Source organism: Cherax quadricarinatus, unplaced genomic scaffold (assembly GCF_038502225.1).
Source record: "Cherax quadricarinatus isolate ZL_2023a unplaced genomic scaffold, ASM3850222v1 Contig5262, whole genome shotgun sequence".
Lineage (NCBI taxonomy): Eukaryota > Metazoa > Arthropoda > Malacostraca > Decapoda > Parastacidae > Cherax > Cherax quadricarinatus.
The window spans coordinates 418-18818 of NW_027200288.1; the positions used below are offsets into that span (position 1 = coordinate 418).

The 18401-nt window shown below is 41.4% G+C and overlaps 1 protein-coding gene across 1 annotated transcript; it reads right to left on the bottom strand.

Annotated features, from left to right (window-relative positions):
- Positions 1–233: 233 nt before the first annotated feature.
- On the bottom strand, positions 234–17229 carry LOC138852225 (nuclear respiratory factor 1-like). The gene is made up of 4 exons (XM_070081947.1): positions 16920–17229; positions 5297–5455; positions 3804–3986; positions 234–2569 (listed from the first exon to the last, which is right to left on the bottom strand). The coding sequence occupies exons 1-4, from the start codon at positions 17028–17030 to the stop codon at positions 2534–2536; spliced, it is 489 nt and encodes a 162-aa protein (XP_069938048.1). The 5' UTR covers positions 17031–17229; the 3' UTR covers positions 234–2533.
- Positions 17230–18401: the final 1172 nt, after the last annotated feature.

The window sequence follows — 18401 nt, forward strand, 5'->3', positions numbered from 1 at the left end:
CAGTGACAAGATAAGGTGAGATAACATCTGATAAGAGCTGATGTTTGATGAGCATAAACGAGGGTGGAGGGAGGGGGCAGCTGCATAAATTCTAGCGCCTTCAAATCTAGCGAGAGAAAGCTGGTAGGCCTACATATGAAAGAATGGGTCTATGTGGTCAGTGTGCACAGTATAAAAAAAATCCTGCAGCACACAGTGCATAATGAGAAAAAAAAAATCTGTGTTTTTTCTCTAAAACAGCGACTTTGCAGTGTATTTTTGTATGCTATTTATGGTTGTGTTCTGGCTTTCCTGGTCTCATTTTATAGAACAGAAGACGTATTACAGAAATTGAGATGATTTTGATTGATTTCACAATCAAAAGTACCTTGAAATTGAGCTCAAAGTAGCAGAAATGTTCGATTTTTGCCAAAGTTCAAAAGTAAACAAATCATGCCACGCATCCAATACATGTCAACTGGTGAGTCTAATATTCTTTCACAAGTGCGCTGATATTATTTATACCATTTCAATGCTAATGCAGTAGTCTACATAACAGTAAATCTATTTTTTTGTGAGAATAAAAATTCAAAGTGGAAAGCAAAAGAGATATAATAGGGGCCTGGGGACATGACTAATGAACAGAAAAAAAATGCTATTTTAGTGCCAGGAATGCCTGTCTTGTTTATTCTGGACCCTATTTGGAAATTGGCATCTTTTGAAATTTGTGTGAAATTGGCAAAATTGCCAATTTCTGACCACTTTATTGGATAGTTAAAATGGGTAAATGGGTGGTTTCTTGTACTCATTCAATAGAAAAAAATGGAGTTCTAGCAAAACAGTTATGATTTTTGTCGACTGGTACATTGCAATTGGCCAAAAATAGGGCTCAAAGTAGGTGAAATCGCCGATGCGTAAACATCGGCGAGACTGCTAAATTCGCGAGAGCATAATTCCGTAAGTTTTCCATCAAATTTCATACTTTTGGTGTCATTATGATCGGGAAAAGATTCTCTATCATTTCAAAAGAAAAAATAATTTTTTTTTTTTTTTTGAAAAATTTCCAACCCTAAGAACAAGTTTAGGAGAGGGCCTGCCGATCCTGAAATGGTTAAAACAGCAGCTTTGAGGTATTTTCTAGAATGAAGTTTATGGTTTTATTGGTTGTTCATGGTATCATTTGATAGAATGGAAGATGTACTACTGAAAGAGAAGTGATTTTAGTTGGTTTCAGGACTGGAAGTAGCTTGAAATTGAGCTCAAATTAGCAGAAATATTTGACTTTTGATGATTTTCCTGAGGATGGGCAAGGTCCCCTTACTCCCCCAGTCTGTTTTATGGACTTTTATAGACCTGGTTCAATCACAGGGTCATCCTAAACCATGACCAATCATTACTGGTTATATTTTATTATCAAAGATATAGGGAAAACTTCATTTTATTGTAATGGACGAATTCAAAATAAAGGGAAAAGGTGATAAAGAGGTCTGAGGATGTGATTAATGAATTGAGGAATGTTGCTTTTGTGACTGAAATGCGTACAGTGTTTAATTTGGACTGTTTTTAAGTGTGAATTTTTGTAAGTTTTTGTAAAATTGGCCAAATTACAGATTTCTGTACACTTTATAGGGTAGTTTTGATAGTTGAATGGGCAGTTTCTTGTGCTCAAATGACAAAAAAAGGCATATTAGCAAAATATAGTAGTAAGAATTTGGTTGAACCCAGTGACAAAACTGGCTCAAAATAGGACTTGAAGTGGATGAAACTACCAATACATAAATTTCACCCAGACTGAGAACTTTCCATCAAATTTCATATTTTGGTGTCATCACTTTCAGGAAAAAAATCCTTTACCATTTCAGAAGAATTTTTTGTTTAAATCCTTCCTGTTGTAAGCACTCTTAATTACAGGGGTCCCAACAGTGAAGGGCTTGTGATTAAAATACAACAAGACACTTAAGAGGTTGCACATGTATAAATTTACAATACCATTAAATAGAATCAAGTGATATTTAGTTCACAAAACCTCTAGCTAAACTCATCCTAAAAAAATATTCCAAAACATACACACCGCAGGTGACCCAGCAACCCGACACTACCACCACATCATCCATTGCCTTTCTGTATTCAGTGTATACCGTCATATTACACATGCAGTGAATTGACTTAAAATCCACGAGCAAGTGTTTAGCCTGTCAGTGTCATCTTATAACCATACTTGTTGGCAATCCAACAGTTCCATATCACTAAATGAAAATAACAAACGTTTTCAGAAAGTCAAATGAGAATACGTGTAAGTGTATACTGAATGAGAGTAAATATAAATGGGCCTGGTCACAGACTGTGTCGAGGGGGTCACTGATCCCCAAAACATTCTCCAGGTATGCTGAAGGTAAGTAATATTTAATAAATCGTTCAAGCTTCTATTTAACCAGCATACATTTGGCGTCCTGCGTGCTGTAAGAGGCGACCAAGATACTGGGAGAAAGGGGCTGGTAACCCTTTCTCCTTTACAAATTACTAAATTTAAACAGAGAAACTTTCATTTTTCTTTTCAGGTCACCTGCCTCGGTGGGATACAACCGGTTTGCTGAGGAAAAAAAAGTCTGGCTATACTTTCCTGTGTGCTTTTTAAAATATTTATTCCTCTTATAATTTATTTCTAAAAGTGTGAGACAGGCTGCAGGAGCACTGATCATGACAACCATCAATAGCTACTATAACCAGGATACTTAAAAATAAGTAGAATTGTCAAACTTTGCCTTAATGTACTGTATAGTATTACATTTTGAGAACCTACACACCATGTTTATCTATTTCTGTAAAGATACTAGAAAAGCTTTCCTCTGGACAGACAAGAGTGATCCTCCATGTTATCAAAATGGGGATAAATTCGACTTAATGACATTTTACCTGTCGTGTCAGTGGGCCACCAGCAGCGACAGTCTGGTTGACCATGCAAGCACCAGACAAGCTTGGCCCAAGACCAGACTTTAGGAGCAGAAAAACTCTTGGAACTCATCAAAGGTAACAGATTAATAAGAAGAAAAAGACTAAGGAACAAATGGATTTGACAGTTAAAAATGGAAGAGGAGAGTTATCAGATAAGGAGTTGGGGGTATATTTTAGGGGGAATATTTTGAAGAACTGTTAAATTTTAATGAACACAGGAAAGCTGAGATTTTATGCATGCTTAGGCTGAACAAATAGCCATGGTATAGTGTAAGAATGAACTCACAAAAGAGGAATCTAACCAGAAAGTCAATGCAAGCACGAATATCTTGCACATTGCTGCTCATCCTTCTATCATGTCACCTAATGCAGCCTCTTAATTTTTCATTCACGCATTATACTTCTCTATCATAAAGTGACAATAAGTTCCTGATGTGAAAAATCACTTGCACTAAAGTGTGAACTACACTACCATGCACCACCTTGAGAGTTAATGGTGCATACAACTAACATTGTATTTACAACCACACCAGTCGTTATAGATAAAACACTGAGACACTCAATCACTTGACCCTATGCATATATTACTGCACGTGACACAGAATAAACCATCAAGGAAAAAGAAAGAATTTAGTGGGTACAATCCCCCCCAAAAAAAATCATAACTCAAAAACAGAAGGCAAAAACTAATCATGACTAACAAAGAAGCATAAAAAGAGCAAAGAAACTAAAAATAATGACTAACAAAGGAACATAACAAAAGGAGCAAAGAAACCAACAATAATGACTAACAAATATAACAAAATGAGCAAGGAACCAATAGCAATAACTAACAATATTCTAAGAACTGACAAAAATACAAGTGTACTCACCCTGTTCTCGTTTCTAAAGGTGACGAGGAGTTTTCCGGTCGATCCATGATACATGGAAGTAGTGCCATCCCGATTATCATTAAAACGGTAACCAGATTCAGGCTTCTGAGAGACCAGTGAGGCACAAAATTGTAAGAGGTATTCACACCCATGGAACGTATAACATCGCTGCACCAGACCCACCTGTGCAAAAATGAAATTTTTGGTTAAAAAAATAATTATGTTATTTAAAGGGAAGGGAGTAGTAACCCCTTCTGTATAAATTACTAAATTTAAAAAAGAAAAACTTGCCATTTGTTGCAAAAAAAATTAAAGGCAAGTGCTAAACCCGTAAGGGTCATCCAGCCCCTGGAAGGATGGGGGTGAAGAGGGGCAGAAGTAATTAGGTTTGACCTGAGGAAGCACCAGATCATCTTTTGCAGACAATACTAGAAATCAAATGAGTGACATCCATCAAAGACTTTCCAAGCAGATATAAACCAAGTGTTCCAGTGGGACGCAAAAAAAAACCACGATGGATGACTAGTTCTATGGAACAAGAGCCCTTCAACAGCAACATCACACCGCTCTTGAATGGGAGGGGAAAAACCACTCTAAAGACATATCCAAGAATTACATTCATGCAAAATTCACATTCATTCCACTTGCAGGAGAATGCACATGAATTATACAATCATACATCTGAGTTCAACATTTGTGTGATGGTCCAACAGTCATCACCATAAATTTACAAGCTTCCATATTTGCAAATTTGGATTATGCAATGTTTTCACTGAAAGGCGACTAGCGTATAAATTCAAGTAGCCGTTTTTCTGGTATTATTTCTAACGCCAATTCTAGGCGGATAAACGCGACATACTGCATTTCAGAGATGTGATCTCAAACGTGAACAGAGAAAAGAGCAAGGTGATGACAGCTCCCAGCGCATTAAGAAAAAAAATTGTAAAATGTCTGGGAATGTGTAATTACAGTGCGACTATAAATGAATAACATGGAACTTTTCTGAATTCTTAAAAGAAATGCACTTGGAATATTCCTGTCACTTTTTATATGGGTATTTTATATAAATCAAGGATTTAGAAGTCATACGAATTTTGGCAAACATTAGGTAAGGAATAATGCTGTCTAGTGGACATCACTTGCTTTCACTTGGGAAAAACTGACTGGAAACTGAGGAAAAGAGGGGATGGTCAGGGAGCATAATATCAAGATTTTTCCACACAATTTTTTTTATTCTACTGTGTGAAGTCCCATTATAAGAGGGCTTACTGTATAACATTCCTTGCTATCTCAACATGTTAATTTTTTTTTTTATATTAACACATCAGCCATCTCCCACCAATACAGGGTGACCTGAAAAAGAAGAAATACTTTCATCATCATTCACTTCATCACTGTCTTGCCAGAGGCACGCCTACACTACAGTTAAAAAATACACACACACACATATGCACATGCATGCACACACATACGCACATGCACACACAACTCACCAGAGCTCCAAGTGTGGAACCGGTATTATTGGCTGTTGGCATACGGAATGGGAGTTTCTTGGGCCACCAAGTAGGTCTTGGGAGTTGTGCCCAGGGCACCGGACGTTCCTGCCCAAGACTACAGCGCACCATAAATGGAACAAACCCTTCCAGTTCTGCCTGAAAAATAAAAAAAAATTATGCATGAATTTACAGTGGTCACACACAAAAAAAATGCACACACACATGCACAAAAACCATACGCACAAAAAACATGCACAAAAAAAAAACACAAGAAAACACAAAAACACACATGCACAAAAAAATAACTTTTTATCTTAGAAAAAAACCAGAATCTAGAAAACTTTCTCAAGAAAATGGTTCACGTCACAAAATGTTTAAAAGTGAGGCTATTTTACTGCTACACGACTCCACAGACACTACTGAAGACTTACTGCTAGCCGTTTACGACTCCACAGACACTACTGAAGACTTACTGCTAGCCGTTTAACGCTTCCCTCTTCCTAAACCTACACTGGTAATACCTTTGATGAGTTTCTTGAGTCTTATTACTCTTGGAGCCCGGCCATGGGCCGGGACTTAACTTATCCACACACTGCTAACTATAATACTAATTTTATAGCTAGAAAGTTGTGTGCATGTGAACACATGAACTAGATTCAGATTCTTGAAAATTACATGTACGTACAACATTTGAGTTTCACAAATTTGCAACTTTGAAAACAAAAAACCCATACATATGTTTTTTTACAATGTGCACCAAATACAGTGGACCCCCGGTTAACGATATTTTTTTACTCCAGAAGTATGTTCAGGTGCCAGTACTGACCGAATTTGTTCCCATAAGAAATATTATGAAGTAGATTAGTCCATTTCAGACCCCCAAACATACACGTACAAACGCACTTACATAAATACACTTACATAATTGGTCGCATTCGGAGGTAATCGTTATGCGGGGGTCCACTGTAATAGTTTCTGATGGTGTCTCTTATATGCTATACAAATTTATGCAGCTTTTATGGATTTTTTTTATTTTTAAACTGAACAGTACAGTACAGCCCCTCCTCACTTAGCGACATGCTCGTTTACCGACGACTCGGATTTGTGACGGGCTCTCTGACCAGTATGCATGCCTAAATAATGTATATTAGAGCTGATTTCCTCTATTCTATTTATTACAATATACAGTGCACTACTGTATAAACATTTAAAAATATACTAAAAATGTTATAAATGATGCAAAAGTGCCATTAAAACATTATCAAAGATGGTCAACACAAACCTACTACCATTTTAGTGTGCTCTTTGCTAAGTGACGAATTCGTTTACCAATGTGGTCTTAGGAACGGAACTCCGTCGTCAAGTGAGGAGAGGCTGTATATGCAAAATATCATATACTTCAAGTCATAAAGGTAACTAACTATGCCTTGCAATGGACTGAAATAAAGGCCATTTAATTGCACTAACAGTATATACTTCAAAACAAACGACCACCTTCCTAATTTATGATACTGTACGTTATGCGGGAGTAAAACCTGTTAAAAATTCGGCTTTTATTTTTTCTTAGTTAAGAACAAAAGGGCACAATACCATGAGTGGAACACTACACAAATAACCCATCACATAGAAGAAAAAAGCTTACGACATTTCAACATTTCCTGTGTGCGTTATTTGTGTATTTTTCTCAGTAACTTTTTGGCCAATCGCTCTCAAACTTCTGTTATAACCATTAAGCACAAATGACTTTTTCAATATTTTTCTAATAACTCTGACAGTTTACAGCAATGGCGACTGTGTACCAAAACACACAGTACAGGAGGGCACTGCTCTACAGTGCTTTGCTTTTCAGCATTTTGCTAATACAGCCATTTTCAATTAGTATACCCATTCTTCATTTATTCAAGCTTCCTACAATAAATATATTCACCAATCACTACAGACTAAGGATGAAAATATTTTAAGGTAAGTAATGGGTGTATTGTATATGCATTTTATAGGCCTAGTTATATTGCTCACTTAATATACAATGGTGTAGACATGTTATCAGGCATTTATATGCATTTCAAAGTGAAAAAAGGTTATAATTCACTTTACAGCATTGGCCCAGAACCTAACCTGCAGCATAAGCAGGGCCCTCCTTCACCTAAGATATTTTTCACATCAAATATAGTCACTACATCCAGGTATTTACAACAAAATTGAACTCGGCTATGTTGCATGAGGAGTGTTGAAATGATGTATGTAGAAAGCACAGAGCAACCCATCTGCCTACATAATCTTCAGTTTTGCCAACAATTCTAGAAAACATCAAGATTTTATATCTTAAAACATGTGTCATACTGTACCAAGGCACCTCCCTGGGAAGTTATAGCAAAAATAATGTTGCATATGATCTCTGTTAATATATATCAGTGAGCTGGATGGGGTGGAGGGCAAGAATCCTGGTAAAAGTCACACTTGCTTATACAGTGGACCCCCAGATAACGTAATTAATTTGTTCCAGAGAGAGTGTCTTATACTGAATCTGACAATTCAAATTAATTTTCCCCATAAGAAATAATGGAAATCAAATTAATCCGTTCCAGACACCCAAAAGTATTAAACAAAATAATTTTTTTACATGAAATATGCATTTGCCTACACAGAAAACAATGAGACATACAGAGTAAAACATTACTAACATGACACTTACCTTTATTGAAGACTTATTGATGAGTGATGAGACAGGAGGAAGGGAGAGCATGGTGTACTATTGTTTTGAAGGGGAATCCCTTTCTATAAGGACTTCAGGTACCAAGTACTTTTCCAGGGTTAGTTCCCTTCTTTGCTTTTTAATGCCACTAGGACCAGCTTGAGAGTCACTGGACCACTGTCACACAAAATATCTGTCCAGAGAGCTCTGTTTCTAGCATCTCTAAGATTTCCCTAAAATGGGACACAATACTGTAATTGTAGATGCTGCCAGCACGGCCTGTAACAGCTGTGGCAGGGTGATGTTCATCCATAAATGTTTGCACATAAGAAAGCAGGAACATTGCAGCAGGCCTGTTTGCCCATATTAGGCAGATCCTTCACAAACTATCCCACTAACAGAATCGTATTTGCCCAACCCAATTTTCAATGCTTCCCATGCAATAAGCTTTTATAATTCTATTCACTCATGTGCAAGTCCTAATCAAATCAAATCATGTGTGTGTGGGATGGGGGGAAGTACCCTGGCTAGAGTGTGGAGAAGTACCCTGGCTGGAGTGTGGAGAAGTACCCTGGCTGGAGTGTGGAGAAGTACCCTGGCTGGAGTGTGGAGAAGTACCCTGGCTGGAGTGTGGAGAAGTACCCTGGCTGGAGTGTGGAGAAGTACCCTGGCTGGAGTGTGGAGAAGTACCCTGGCTGGAGTGTGGAGAAGTACCCTGGCTGGAGTGTGGAGAAGTACCCTGGCTGGTGTGTGGAGAAGTACCCTGGCTGGTGTGTGGAGAAGTACCCTGGCTGGAGTGTGGAGAAGTACCCTGGCTGGTGTGTGGAGAAGTTCCATGGCTGGTGTGTGGAGACGGACCCTGGCGGGAGTGTGGAGAAGTACCCTGGCTGGTGTGTGGAGAAGTACCCTGGCTGGTGTGTGGAGAAGTACCCTGGCTGGTGTGTGGAGAAGTACCCTGGCTGGAGTGTGGAGAAGTACCCTGGCTGGAGTGTGGAGAAGTACCCTGGCTGGAGTGTGGAGAAGTACCCTGGCTGGAGTGTGGAGAAGTACCCTGGCTGGAGTGTGGAGAAGTACCCTGGCTGGAGTGTGGAGAAGTACCCTGGCTGGTGTGTGGAGAAGTACCCTGGCTGGTGTGTGGAGAAGTACCCTGGCTGGAGTGTGGAGAAGTACCCTGGCTGGAGTGTGGAGAAGTACCCTGGCTGGAGTGTGGAGAAGTACCCTGGCTGGTGTGTGGAGAAGTACCCTGGCTGGAGTGTGGAGAAGTACCCTGGCTGGAGTGTGGAGAAGTACCCTGGCTGGAGTGTGGAGAAGTACCCTGGCTGGAGTGTGGAGAAGTACCCTGGCTGGTGTGTGGAGAAGTACCCTGGCTGGAGTGTGGAGAAGTACCCTGGCTGGAGTGTGGAGAAGTACCCTGGCTGGAGTGTGGAGAAGTACCCTGGCTGGACTGTGAAGAAGTACCCTGGCTGGTGTGTGGAGAAGTACCCTGGCTGGAGTGTGGAGAAGTACCCTCGCTGGAGTGTGGAGAAGTACCCTGGCTGGAGTGTGGAGAAGTACCCTGGCTGGAGTGTGGAGAAGTACCCTGGCTGGAGTGTGGAGAAGTACCCTGGCTGGAGTGTGGAGAAGTACCCTGGCTGGAGTGTGGAGAAGTACCCTGGCTGGTGTGTGGAGAAGTACCCTGGCTGGAGTGTGGAGAAGTACCCTGGCTGGTGTGTGGGGAAGTACCCTGGCTGGTGTGTGGGGAAGTACCCTGGCTGGTGTGTGGGGAAGTACCCTGGCTGGTGTGTGGGGAAGTACCCTGGCTGGTGTGTGGGGAAGTACCCTGGCTGGTGTGTGGCGAAGTACCCTGGCTTGAGTGTGGAGAAGTACCCTGGCTGGTGTGTGGGGAAGTACCCTGGCTGGTGTGTGGGGAAGTACCCTGGCTGGTGTGTGGGGAAGTACCCTGGCTGGTGTGTGGGGAAGTACCCTGGCTGGTGTGTGGGGAAGTACCCTGGCTGGTGTGTGGGGAAGTACCCTGGCTGGTGTGTGGGGAAGTACCCTGGCTGGTGTGTGGAGAAGTACCCTGGCTGGTGTGTGGGGAAGTACCCTGGCTGGTGTGTGGAGAAGTACCCTGGCTGGTGTGTGGGGAAGTACCCTGGCTGGTGTGTGGAGAAGTACCCTGGCTGGTGTGTGGGGAAGTACCCTGGCTGGTGTGTGGGGAAGTACCCTGGCTGGTGTATGTAAGAAAGGAGGAACACTGCAGCAGATCTGTTGGCCCATACTACCACCCTCTATCACCACCACTTTCGTATCTTTCTACAAACTTTTTCTTGAATTCTATAGTGTTTCTCACCCTCTTTACCAAAGGGCTGGCACTAGAAGCTTTCTTTGGGCCCATGGTGGCTTAATTAGCAGTTACAATGGAATAATACAAAATGTATCGCATGTACGCGTGGAATCGTCCTCACTGGCTGGTAAACAATGGCACACTGGCTATACATGGAGTGTCCGGGCTGCTCATGGCGTGCGGACATGTTCGGGACGAATGACTTTTACCGAGTTCGGTGTCATTAACCAAGCCAATATTTTGACGCAAAAAAGTTATTTAATCCGATGACGTCTTAATTCAGGGGTCCACTGTAGTTAGTATCGGCAAACCTAAAAAGTAACGTAAGCTAACTTAATCTAGCCTAACTTAACCTAATTTTTTTTTCCTGCTACTTTTTTCTGTGACTATTTCCATTCACTGGGTGGCACATGGCTACCCTCCTCTTCCTCACATAATGCACATTTATGTATCTCATTTTTCTCGTACATATTGTCTCGTAGGGGAGTGCCCAAGTAAAATTAAGTGTCAGTATTGGTACAGTGGACCCCCGCATACCGTTGGCATCACATAACGTTAAATCCGCATACCGCTACATTTTATCGCCAAGATTTTGCCTCGCATACCGCTAAAAAACCCGCTCAACGCTGTTCGTCCGAGACGCGTCTAATGTGCGCCCTTAGCCAGCCTCACATGTTCCGCCTGTGGCATTGTTTACCAGCCAGCCTCCGCGGTAACATCCAAGCATACAATCGGAACATTTCGTATTATTACAGTGTTTCTGGTGATTTTATCTGCAAAATAAGTGACCATGGGCCCCAAGAAAGCTTCTAGTGCCAACCCTACAGCAATAAGGATGAGAATTACTATAGAGATGAAGAAAGAGATCATTGATAAGTATGAAAGTGGAGTGCGTGTCTCCGAGCTGGCCAGGTTGTATAGTAAACCCCAATCAACCATCGCTACTATTGTGGGCAACAAAAAGGCAATCAAGGAAGCTGTTCTTGCCAAAGGTTTAACTGTGTTTTCGAAACAGAGATCGCAAGTGATGGAAGATGTTGAGAGACTCTTATTGGTGTGGATAAATGAGAAACAGATAGCAGGAGATAGCATCTCTCTAGTGATCATAAGTGAAAAGGCTAGGAAGTTGCATCAGGATTTAATTAAAAAAATGCCTGCAACTAGTGATGATGTGAGTGAATTTAAGGCCAGCAAAGGTTGGTTTGAGAGATTTAAGAGGCGTAGTGGCATACATAGTGTGATAAGGCATGGTGAGACTGCCAGTTCGGACCACAAAGCAGCTGAAAAATATGTGCAGGAATTCAAGGAGTACATAGAAACTGAAGGACTGAAACCTGAACAAGTGTTTAATTGTGATGAAACAGGCCTGTTTTGGAAGAAAATGCCAAGCAGGACCTACATTACTCAGGAGGAAAAGGCACTCCCAGGACATAAGCCTATGAAAGACAGGCTTACTCTGTTGATGTGTTCCAATGCTACTGGTGATTGCAAAGTGAAGCCTTTATTAGTGTATCACTCTGAAACTCCCAGACTGTTCAGGCAAAAGAATGTCCTCAAGGAAAATTTGTGTGTGCTGTGGAGGGCAAACAGTAAGGCATGGGTCACTAGGGACTTTTTCTATGACTGGTTACACCATGCATTTGCCCCCAATGTGAAAGATTACCTAACTGAAAAGAAATTAGAACTTAAGTGCCTCCTGGTGTTAGACAATGCCCCTGGTCATCCTACAGACGTGGCAGAGCGACTTTATGGGGACATGAAATTCATTAAGGTGAAGTTTTTGCCTCCTAATACCACTCCTCTCCTGCAGCCCATGGACCAGCAGGTTATTGCAAACTTCAAAAAACTGTACACAAAAGCTCTGTTTCAAAGGTGCTTTGTAGTGACCTCAGAAACTCAACTGACTCTAAGAGACTTTTGGAGAGATCACTTTAGTATTCTCAATTGTGTAAACCTTATAGGTAAGGCTTGGGAGGGAGTGACTAAGAGGACCTTGAACTCTGCTTGGAAGAAACTGTGGCCAGAATGTGTAGACCAAAGGGATTTTGAAGGGTTTCAGGCTAACCCTGAGAATCCTATGCCAGTTGAGGAATCCATTATGGCATTGGGAAAGTCCTTGGGGTTGGAGGTTAGTGGGGATGATGTGGAAGAGTTGGTGGAGGAGGACAATGAAGAACTAACCACTGATGAGCTGATAGATCAACTTCAACAGTAAGAGGCCAGACCTGAGGAAACTGGTTCGAAGGAGGGGAGAGAGAAATTGAAGAAATTGCCTACTACAAAGATTAAGGAAATCTGTGCAACGTGGCTTGAAGTGCAAACCTTCATGGATGAAAATCACCCTCACACAGCTATTGCAAGCCGTGCTGGTGACTATTACACTGACAATGTTGTGAAACACTTTAGGGAAGTCATAAAGGAACGAGAGGTACAGGCCACTATGGACAGATATGTTGTGCGACAGAACTCCAGTGACTCTGAAGCTGGTCCTAGTGGCATTAAAAGAAGAAGGGAAGTAACCCCAGAAAAGGACTTGACACCTCAAGTCTTAATGGAAGGGGATTCCCCTTCTAAACACTAACACTCTCTCCTCCTCCCATCCCATCAATCATCACCAGATCTTCAATAAAAGTAAGTGTCATGTAATTGTGCATGCCTTTTTCAGTTTGTGTGTATTAAAATTAATATTTCATGTGGTAAAAATTTTTTTTTTTCATACTTTTGGGTGTCTTGCACGGATTAATTTGATTTCCCCTTCTCCTGTATACAATTACTAAAAAAGAGAAGAAGAAAAACTTTATAAAACTGGGTTGCTTAAATGTGCGTGGATGTAGTGCGGATGACAAGAAACAGATGATTGCTGATGTTATGAATGAAAAGAAGTTGGATGTCCTGGCCCTAAGCGAAACAAAGCTGAAGGGGGTAGGAGAGTTTCAGTGGGGGGAAATAAATGGGATTAAATCTGGAGTATCTGAGAGAGTTAGAGCAAAGGAAGGGGTAGCAGTAATGTTAAATGATCAGTTATGGAAGGAGAAAAGAGAATATGAATGTGTAAATTCAAGAATTATGTGGATTAAAGTAAAGGTTGGATGCGAGAAGTGGGTCATAATAAGCGTGTATGCACCTGGAGAAGAGAGGAATGCAGAGGAGAGAGAGAGATTTTGGGAGATGTTAAGTGAATGTATAGGAGCCTTTGAACCAAGTGAGAGAGTAATTGTGGTAGGGGACTTGAATGCTAAAGTAGGAGAAACTTTTAGAGAGGGTGTGGTAGGTAAGTTTGGGGTGCCAGGTGTAAATGATAATGGGAGCCCTTTGATTGAACTTTGTATAGAAAGGGGTTTAGTTATAGGTAATACATATTTTAAGAAAAAGAGGATAAATAAGTATACACGATATGATGTAGGGCGAAATGACAGTAGTTTGTTGGATTATGTATTGGTAGATAAAAGACTGTTGAGTAGACTTCAGGATGTACATGTTTATAGAGGGGCCACAGATATATCAGATCACTTTCTAGTTGTAGCTACACTGAGAGTAAAAGGTAGATGGGATACAAGGAGAATAGAAGCATCAGGGAAGAGAGAGGTGAAGGTTTATAAACTAAAAGAGGAGGCAGTTAGGGTAAGATATAAACAGCTATTGGAGGATAGATGGGCTAATGAGAGCATAGGCAATGGGGTCGAAGAGGTATGGGGTAGGTTTAAAAATGTAGTGTTAGAGTGTTCAGCAGAAGTTTGTGGTTACAGGAAAGTGGGTGCAGGAGGGAAGAGGAGCGATTGGTGGAATGATGATGTAAAGAGAGTAGTAAGGGAGAAAAAGTTAGCATATGAGAAGTTTTTACAAAGTAGAAGTGATGCAAGGAGGGAAGAGTATATGGAGAAAAAGAGAGAAGTTAAGAGAGTGGTGAAGCAATGTAAAAAGAGAGCAAATGAGAGAGTGGGTGAGATGTTATCAACAAATTTTGTTGAAAATAAGAAAAAGTTTTGGAGTGAGATTAACAAGTTAAGAAAGCCTAGAGAACAAATGGATTTGTCAGTTAAAAATAGGAGAGGAGAGTTATTAAATGGAGAGTTAGAGGTATTGGGAAGATGGAAGGAATATTTTGAGGAATTGTTAAATGTTGATGAAGATAGGGAAGCTGTGATTTCGTGTATAGGGCAAGGAGGAATAACATCTTGTAGGAGTGAGGAAGAGCCAGTTGTGAGTGTGGGGGAAGTTCGTGAGGCAGTAGGTAAAATGAAAGGGGGTAAGGCAGCCGGGATTGATGGGATAAAGATAGAAATGTTAAAAGCAGGTGGGGATATAGTTTTGGAGTGGTTGGTGCAATTATTTAATAAATGTATGGAAGAGGGTAAGGTACCTAGGGATTGGCAGAGAGCATGCATAGTTCCTTTGTATAAAGGCAAAGGGGATAAAAGAGAGTGCAAAAATTATAGGGGGATAAGTCTGTTGAGTGTACCTGGTAAAGTGTATGGTAGAGTTATAATTGAAAGAATTAAGAGTAAGACGGAGAATAGGATAGCAGATGAACAAGGAGGCTTTAGGAAAGGTAGGGGGTGTGTGGACCAGGTGTTTACAGTGAAACATATAAGTGAACAGTATTTAGATAAGGCTAAAGAGGTCTTTGTGGCATTTATGGATTTGGAAAAGGCGTATGACAGGGTGGATAGGGGGGCAATGTGGCAGATGTTGCAAGTGTATGGTGTAGGAGGTAGGTTACTGAAAGCAGTGAAGAGTTTTTACGAGGATAGTGAGGCTCAAGTTAGAGTATGTAGGAAAGAGGGAAATTTTTTCCCAGTAAAAGTAGGCCTTAGACAAGGATGTGTGATGTCACCGTGGTTGTTTAATATATTTATAGATGGGGTTGTAAGAGAAGTAAATGCGAGGGTCTTGGCAAGAGGCGTGGAGTTAAAAGATAAAGAATCACACACAAAGTGGGAGTTGTCACAGCTGCTCTTTGCTGATGACACTGTGCTCTTGGGAGATTCTGAAGAGAAGTTGCAGAGATTGGTGGATGAATTTGGTAGGGTGTGCAAAAGAAGAAAATTAAAGGTGAATACAGGAAAGAGTAAGGTTATGAGGATAACAAAAAGATTAGGTGATGAAAGATTGAATATCAGATTGGAGGGAGAGAGTATGGAGGAGGTGAACGTATTCAGATATTTGGGAGTGGACGTGTCAGCGGATGGGTCTATGAAAGATGAGGTGAATCATAGAATTGATGAGGGAAAAAGAGTGAGTGGTGCACTTAGGAGTCTGTGGAGACAAAGAACTTTGTCCTTGGAGGCAAAGAGGGGAATGTATGAGAGTATAGTTTTACCAACGCTCTTATATGGGTGTGAAGCGTGGGTGATGAATGTTGCAGCGAGGAGAAGGCTGGAGGCAGTGGAGATGTCATGTCTGAGGGCAATGTGTGGTGTGAATATAATGCAGAGAATTCGTAGTTTGGAAGTTAGGAGGAGGTGCGGGATTACCAAAACTGTTGTCCAGAGGGCTGAGGAAGGGTTGTTGAGGTGGTTCGGACATGTAGAGAGAATGGAGCGAAACAGAATGACTTCAAGAGTGTATCAGTCTGTAGTGGAAGGAAGGCGGGGTAGGGGTCGGCCTAGGAAGGGTTGGAGGGAGGGGGTAAAGGAGGTTTTGTGTGCGAGGGGCTTGGACTTCCAGCAGGCATGCGTGAGCGTGTTTGATAGGAGTGAATGGAGACAAATGGTTTTTAATACTTGACGTGCTGTTGGAGTGTGAGCAAAGTAACATTTATGAAGGGATTCAGGGAAACCGGCAGGCCGGACTTGAGTCCTGGAGATGGGAAGTACAGTGCCTGCACTCTGAAGGAGGGGTGTTAATGTTGCAGTTTAAAAACTGTAGTGTAAAGCACCCTTCTGGCAAGACAGTGATGGAGTGAATGATGGTGAAAGTTTTTCTTTTTCGGGCCACCCTGCCTTGGTGGGAATCGGCCGGTGTGATAATAAAAATAAAAAAATATTTCTTATGGGGAAAATTCATTCGCATAACGATAATTTCGCATAACAATGAGCTCTCTTGCACGGATTAATATCGCTATGCGGGGGTCCACTGTATTGGCAAAAATTTTAATAGTCCCATTCCTAGTCCCTTGTTTTGGGTGTTCTGTTGACATACTAATGAAAAATGTCCAATGAAATAAGCCTGTAAAATACTATTTGTACATTACACAAAACCATAAAATTTCACATTTCTTCAGATTTTACTTCCACATAAAACCTGTGAATCCAGGTTATACCTGAAGTATATTTGGAGGTTTTGGGGGTCAATGCCCCCATGGCCTGGTCTGTGACCAGGCCTCCTGGTGGATCAGGGCCTGATCAACCAGGCCGTTACTGATGACCACACGTAAATTGACGCAGCGCATAATAATACATATTATTTACAGGAAATCATTCAGCAGAAAAAAGTTACTAACACAATAGTTGAAATCCGAAAACTCAAAAAACTGCACCGCAAATCTGATGCAATGACTGTACACTTTTGTTCATTACTGACAACCTATTCTGAGCAAGTTCACCTATAAAGGTTTTCCCCATTCTCAAACACAAGATATAAGTCAAAAATTTATTTCAACTTACCACGGTCATCTCATGGAGGGATGAAGGGCTACCCCGGGAGAAAAGGAGGGGGAGGTTGGACACCATCACTCCAGAGCCAGAGTCTGCATACTCTTGGTCGTCGGACTCCATTCCTATTGACCTCAGGTTGAGCTATGAGAAGACCCACTTTAAAATCATCGAATTGGACTCTGTATCTTCCGTTTCTTTTCTTGTACTGCGTGAGTGCCCCCATTAGGCAAGCTGGCTGCACAATACCTCCATTCTCCAATAAGCTGGAAATTTTGGACATTAGTACTGTTAGTAAATTTAAAAAAAAAACATACATTAATTCTTGGTACAAAGTAAAAATCTTTAAATACCAATATCTATGAACAAATATTTCATCTGCTTTAACTCCCTTCGAAATGAAAAACTTCTCCACCCCCTCAAAAAAATTAATACTATATAGGAACAAAAAGTCACAACAAAATGCCCTTTTGGAAGCCATTTCCACTTCTGCAGTAGCCTTTTGTGTGTCCTTTCCACAGAAACCTAAAGAAAAGTCTTTTACATTCCTATGAACTGTCTTTGAGATTACCATTTGTAAGCCTGTGCCATTGTCTACTCACTTTGAAAGGGAATTTTAAGAGTTTAAGAGGACCCTAGCCTTCCCTCTCCTCAGTCCATGGAGGCCAGCCTTTCTTCCTCTTATCAGTCTCAATTTTCTTTAAAACACCCAGCTCAAAGTAACTAATCAGATATGTTCAAGTGCATACAGTACATAAGAGTTTTAGACCAATAAGAACCACCTTAGGGGGGCTCAGATTAGTACTTCTTGACAGCAGAGGAGATAAGGTTAACACATGGACCAGCACTTCTTAATAGCAAAGAAGATAAGGATAAAACTAAAAAAATCAGCTGGACCCCTCTTCATTATCCCAGCAGATAATGGTAGATAAGCATACAGAGTTAAACACTATACAAATTATAAAGTTTACACACTTAAATTATCTCTCAAGTGTATGACTGAGTTGAAGCAACACCCCCCCCCACCATTTTCCCTGCCCCCACCACTCTCCAGGCCCCCACCGCTCTTCCGGGGCCCCCACCGCTCTCCCGGGGCCCCCACCGCTCTCCCGGGGCCCCCACCGCTCTCCCGGGGCCCCCACTGCTCTCCTGGGGCCCCCACCGCTCTCCCGGGGCCCCCACCGCTCTCCCGGGGCCCCCACCACTCTCCCGGGGCCCCCACCGCTCTCCCTACACTCGCCACTCTCCCTAAACCTATCATCACAAATGATATGCAAATTTCTTACTGTTTGTAGCAAATTTTTCAATTAGGCCAGACAAAGTTATCCTCTTATCCATAAAAAAATAGCCAATTATAACATACTATAACAGAAATAAATGAAATGCAAGATAAAAATGATAAAGGTTCTGCTGCATGGAAGAAACCTCATAAATTAGACATGCAGTACAGTGTGTGTTCCATGAATGTAGGATACCAGAAAGACAATGGTTGTT

What these genes read in the sequence shown, in the direction of transcription:
- LOC138852225 (XM_070081947.1), bottom strand. Translation starts at nt 17,030, where the DNA reads ATGGAGTCCGACGACCAAGAGTATGCAGACTCTGGCTCTGGAGTGATG. An exon ending in CCCTCCATGAGATGACCGTG is followed by an intron (nt 5,456 to 16,919) that starts GTAAGTTGAAAT and finishes TTTATTTTTCAG; the next exon opens with GCAGAACTGGAAGGGTTTGT. An exon ending in GTTCCACACTTGGAGCTCTG is followed by an intron (nt 3,987 to 5,296) that starts GTGAGTTGTGTG and finishes ATTTTTGCACAG; the next exon opens with GTGGGTCTGGTGCAGCGATG.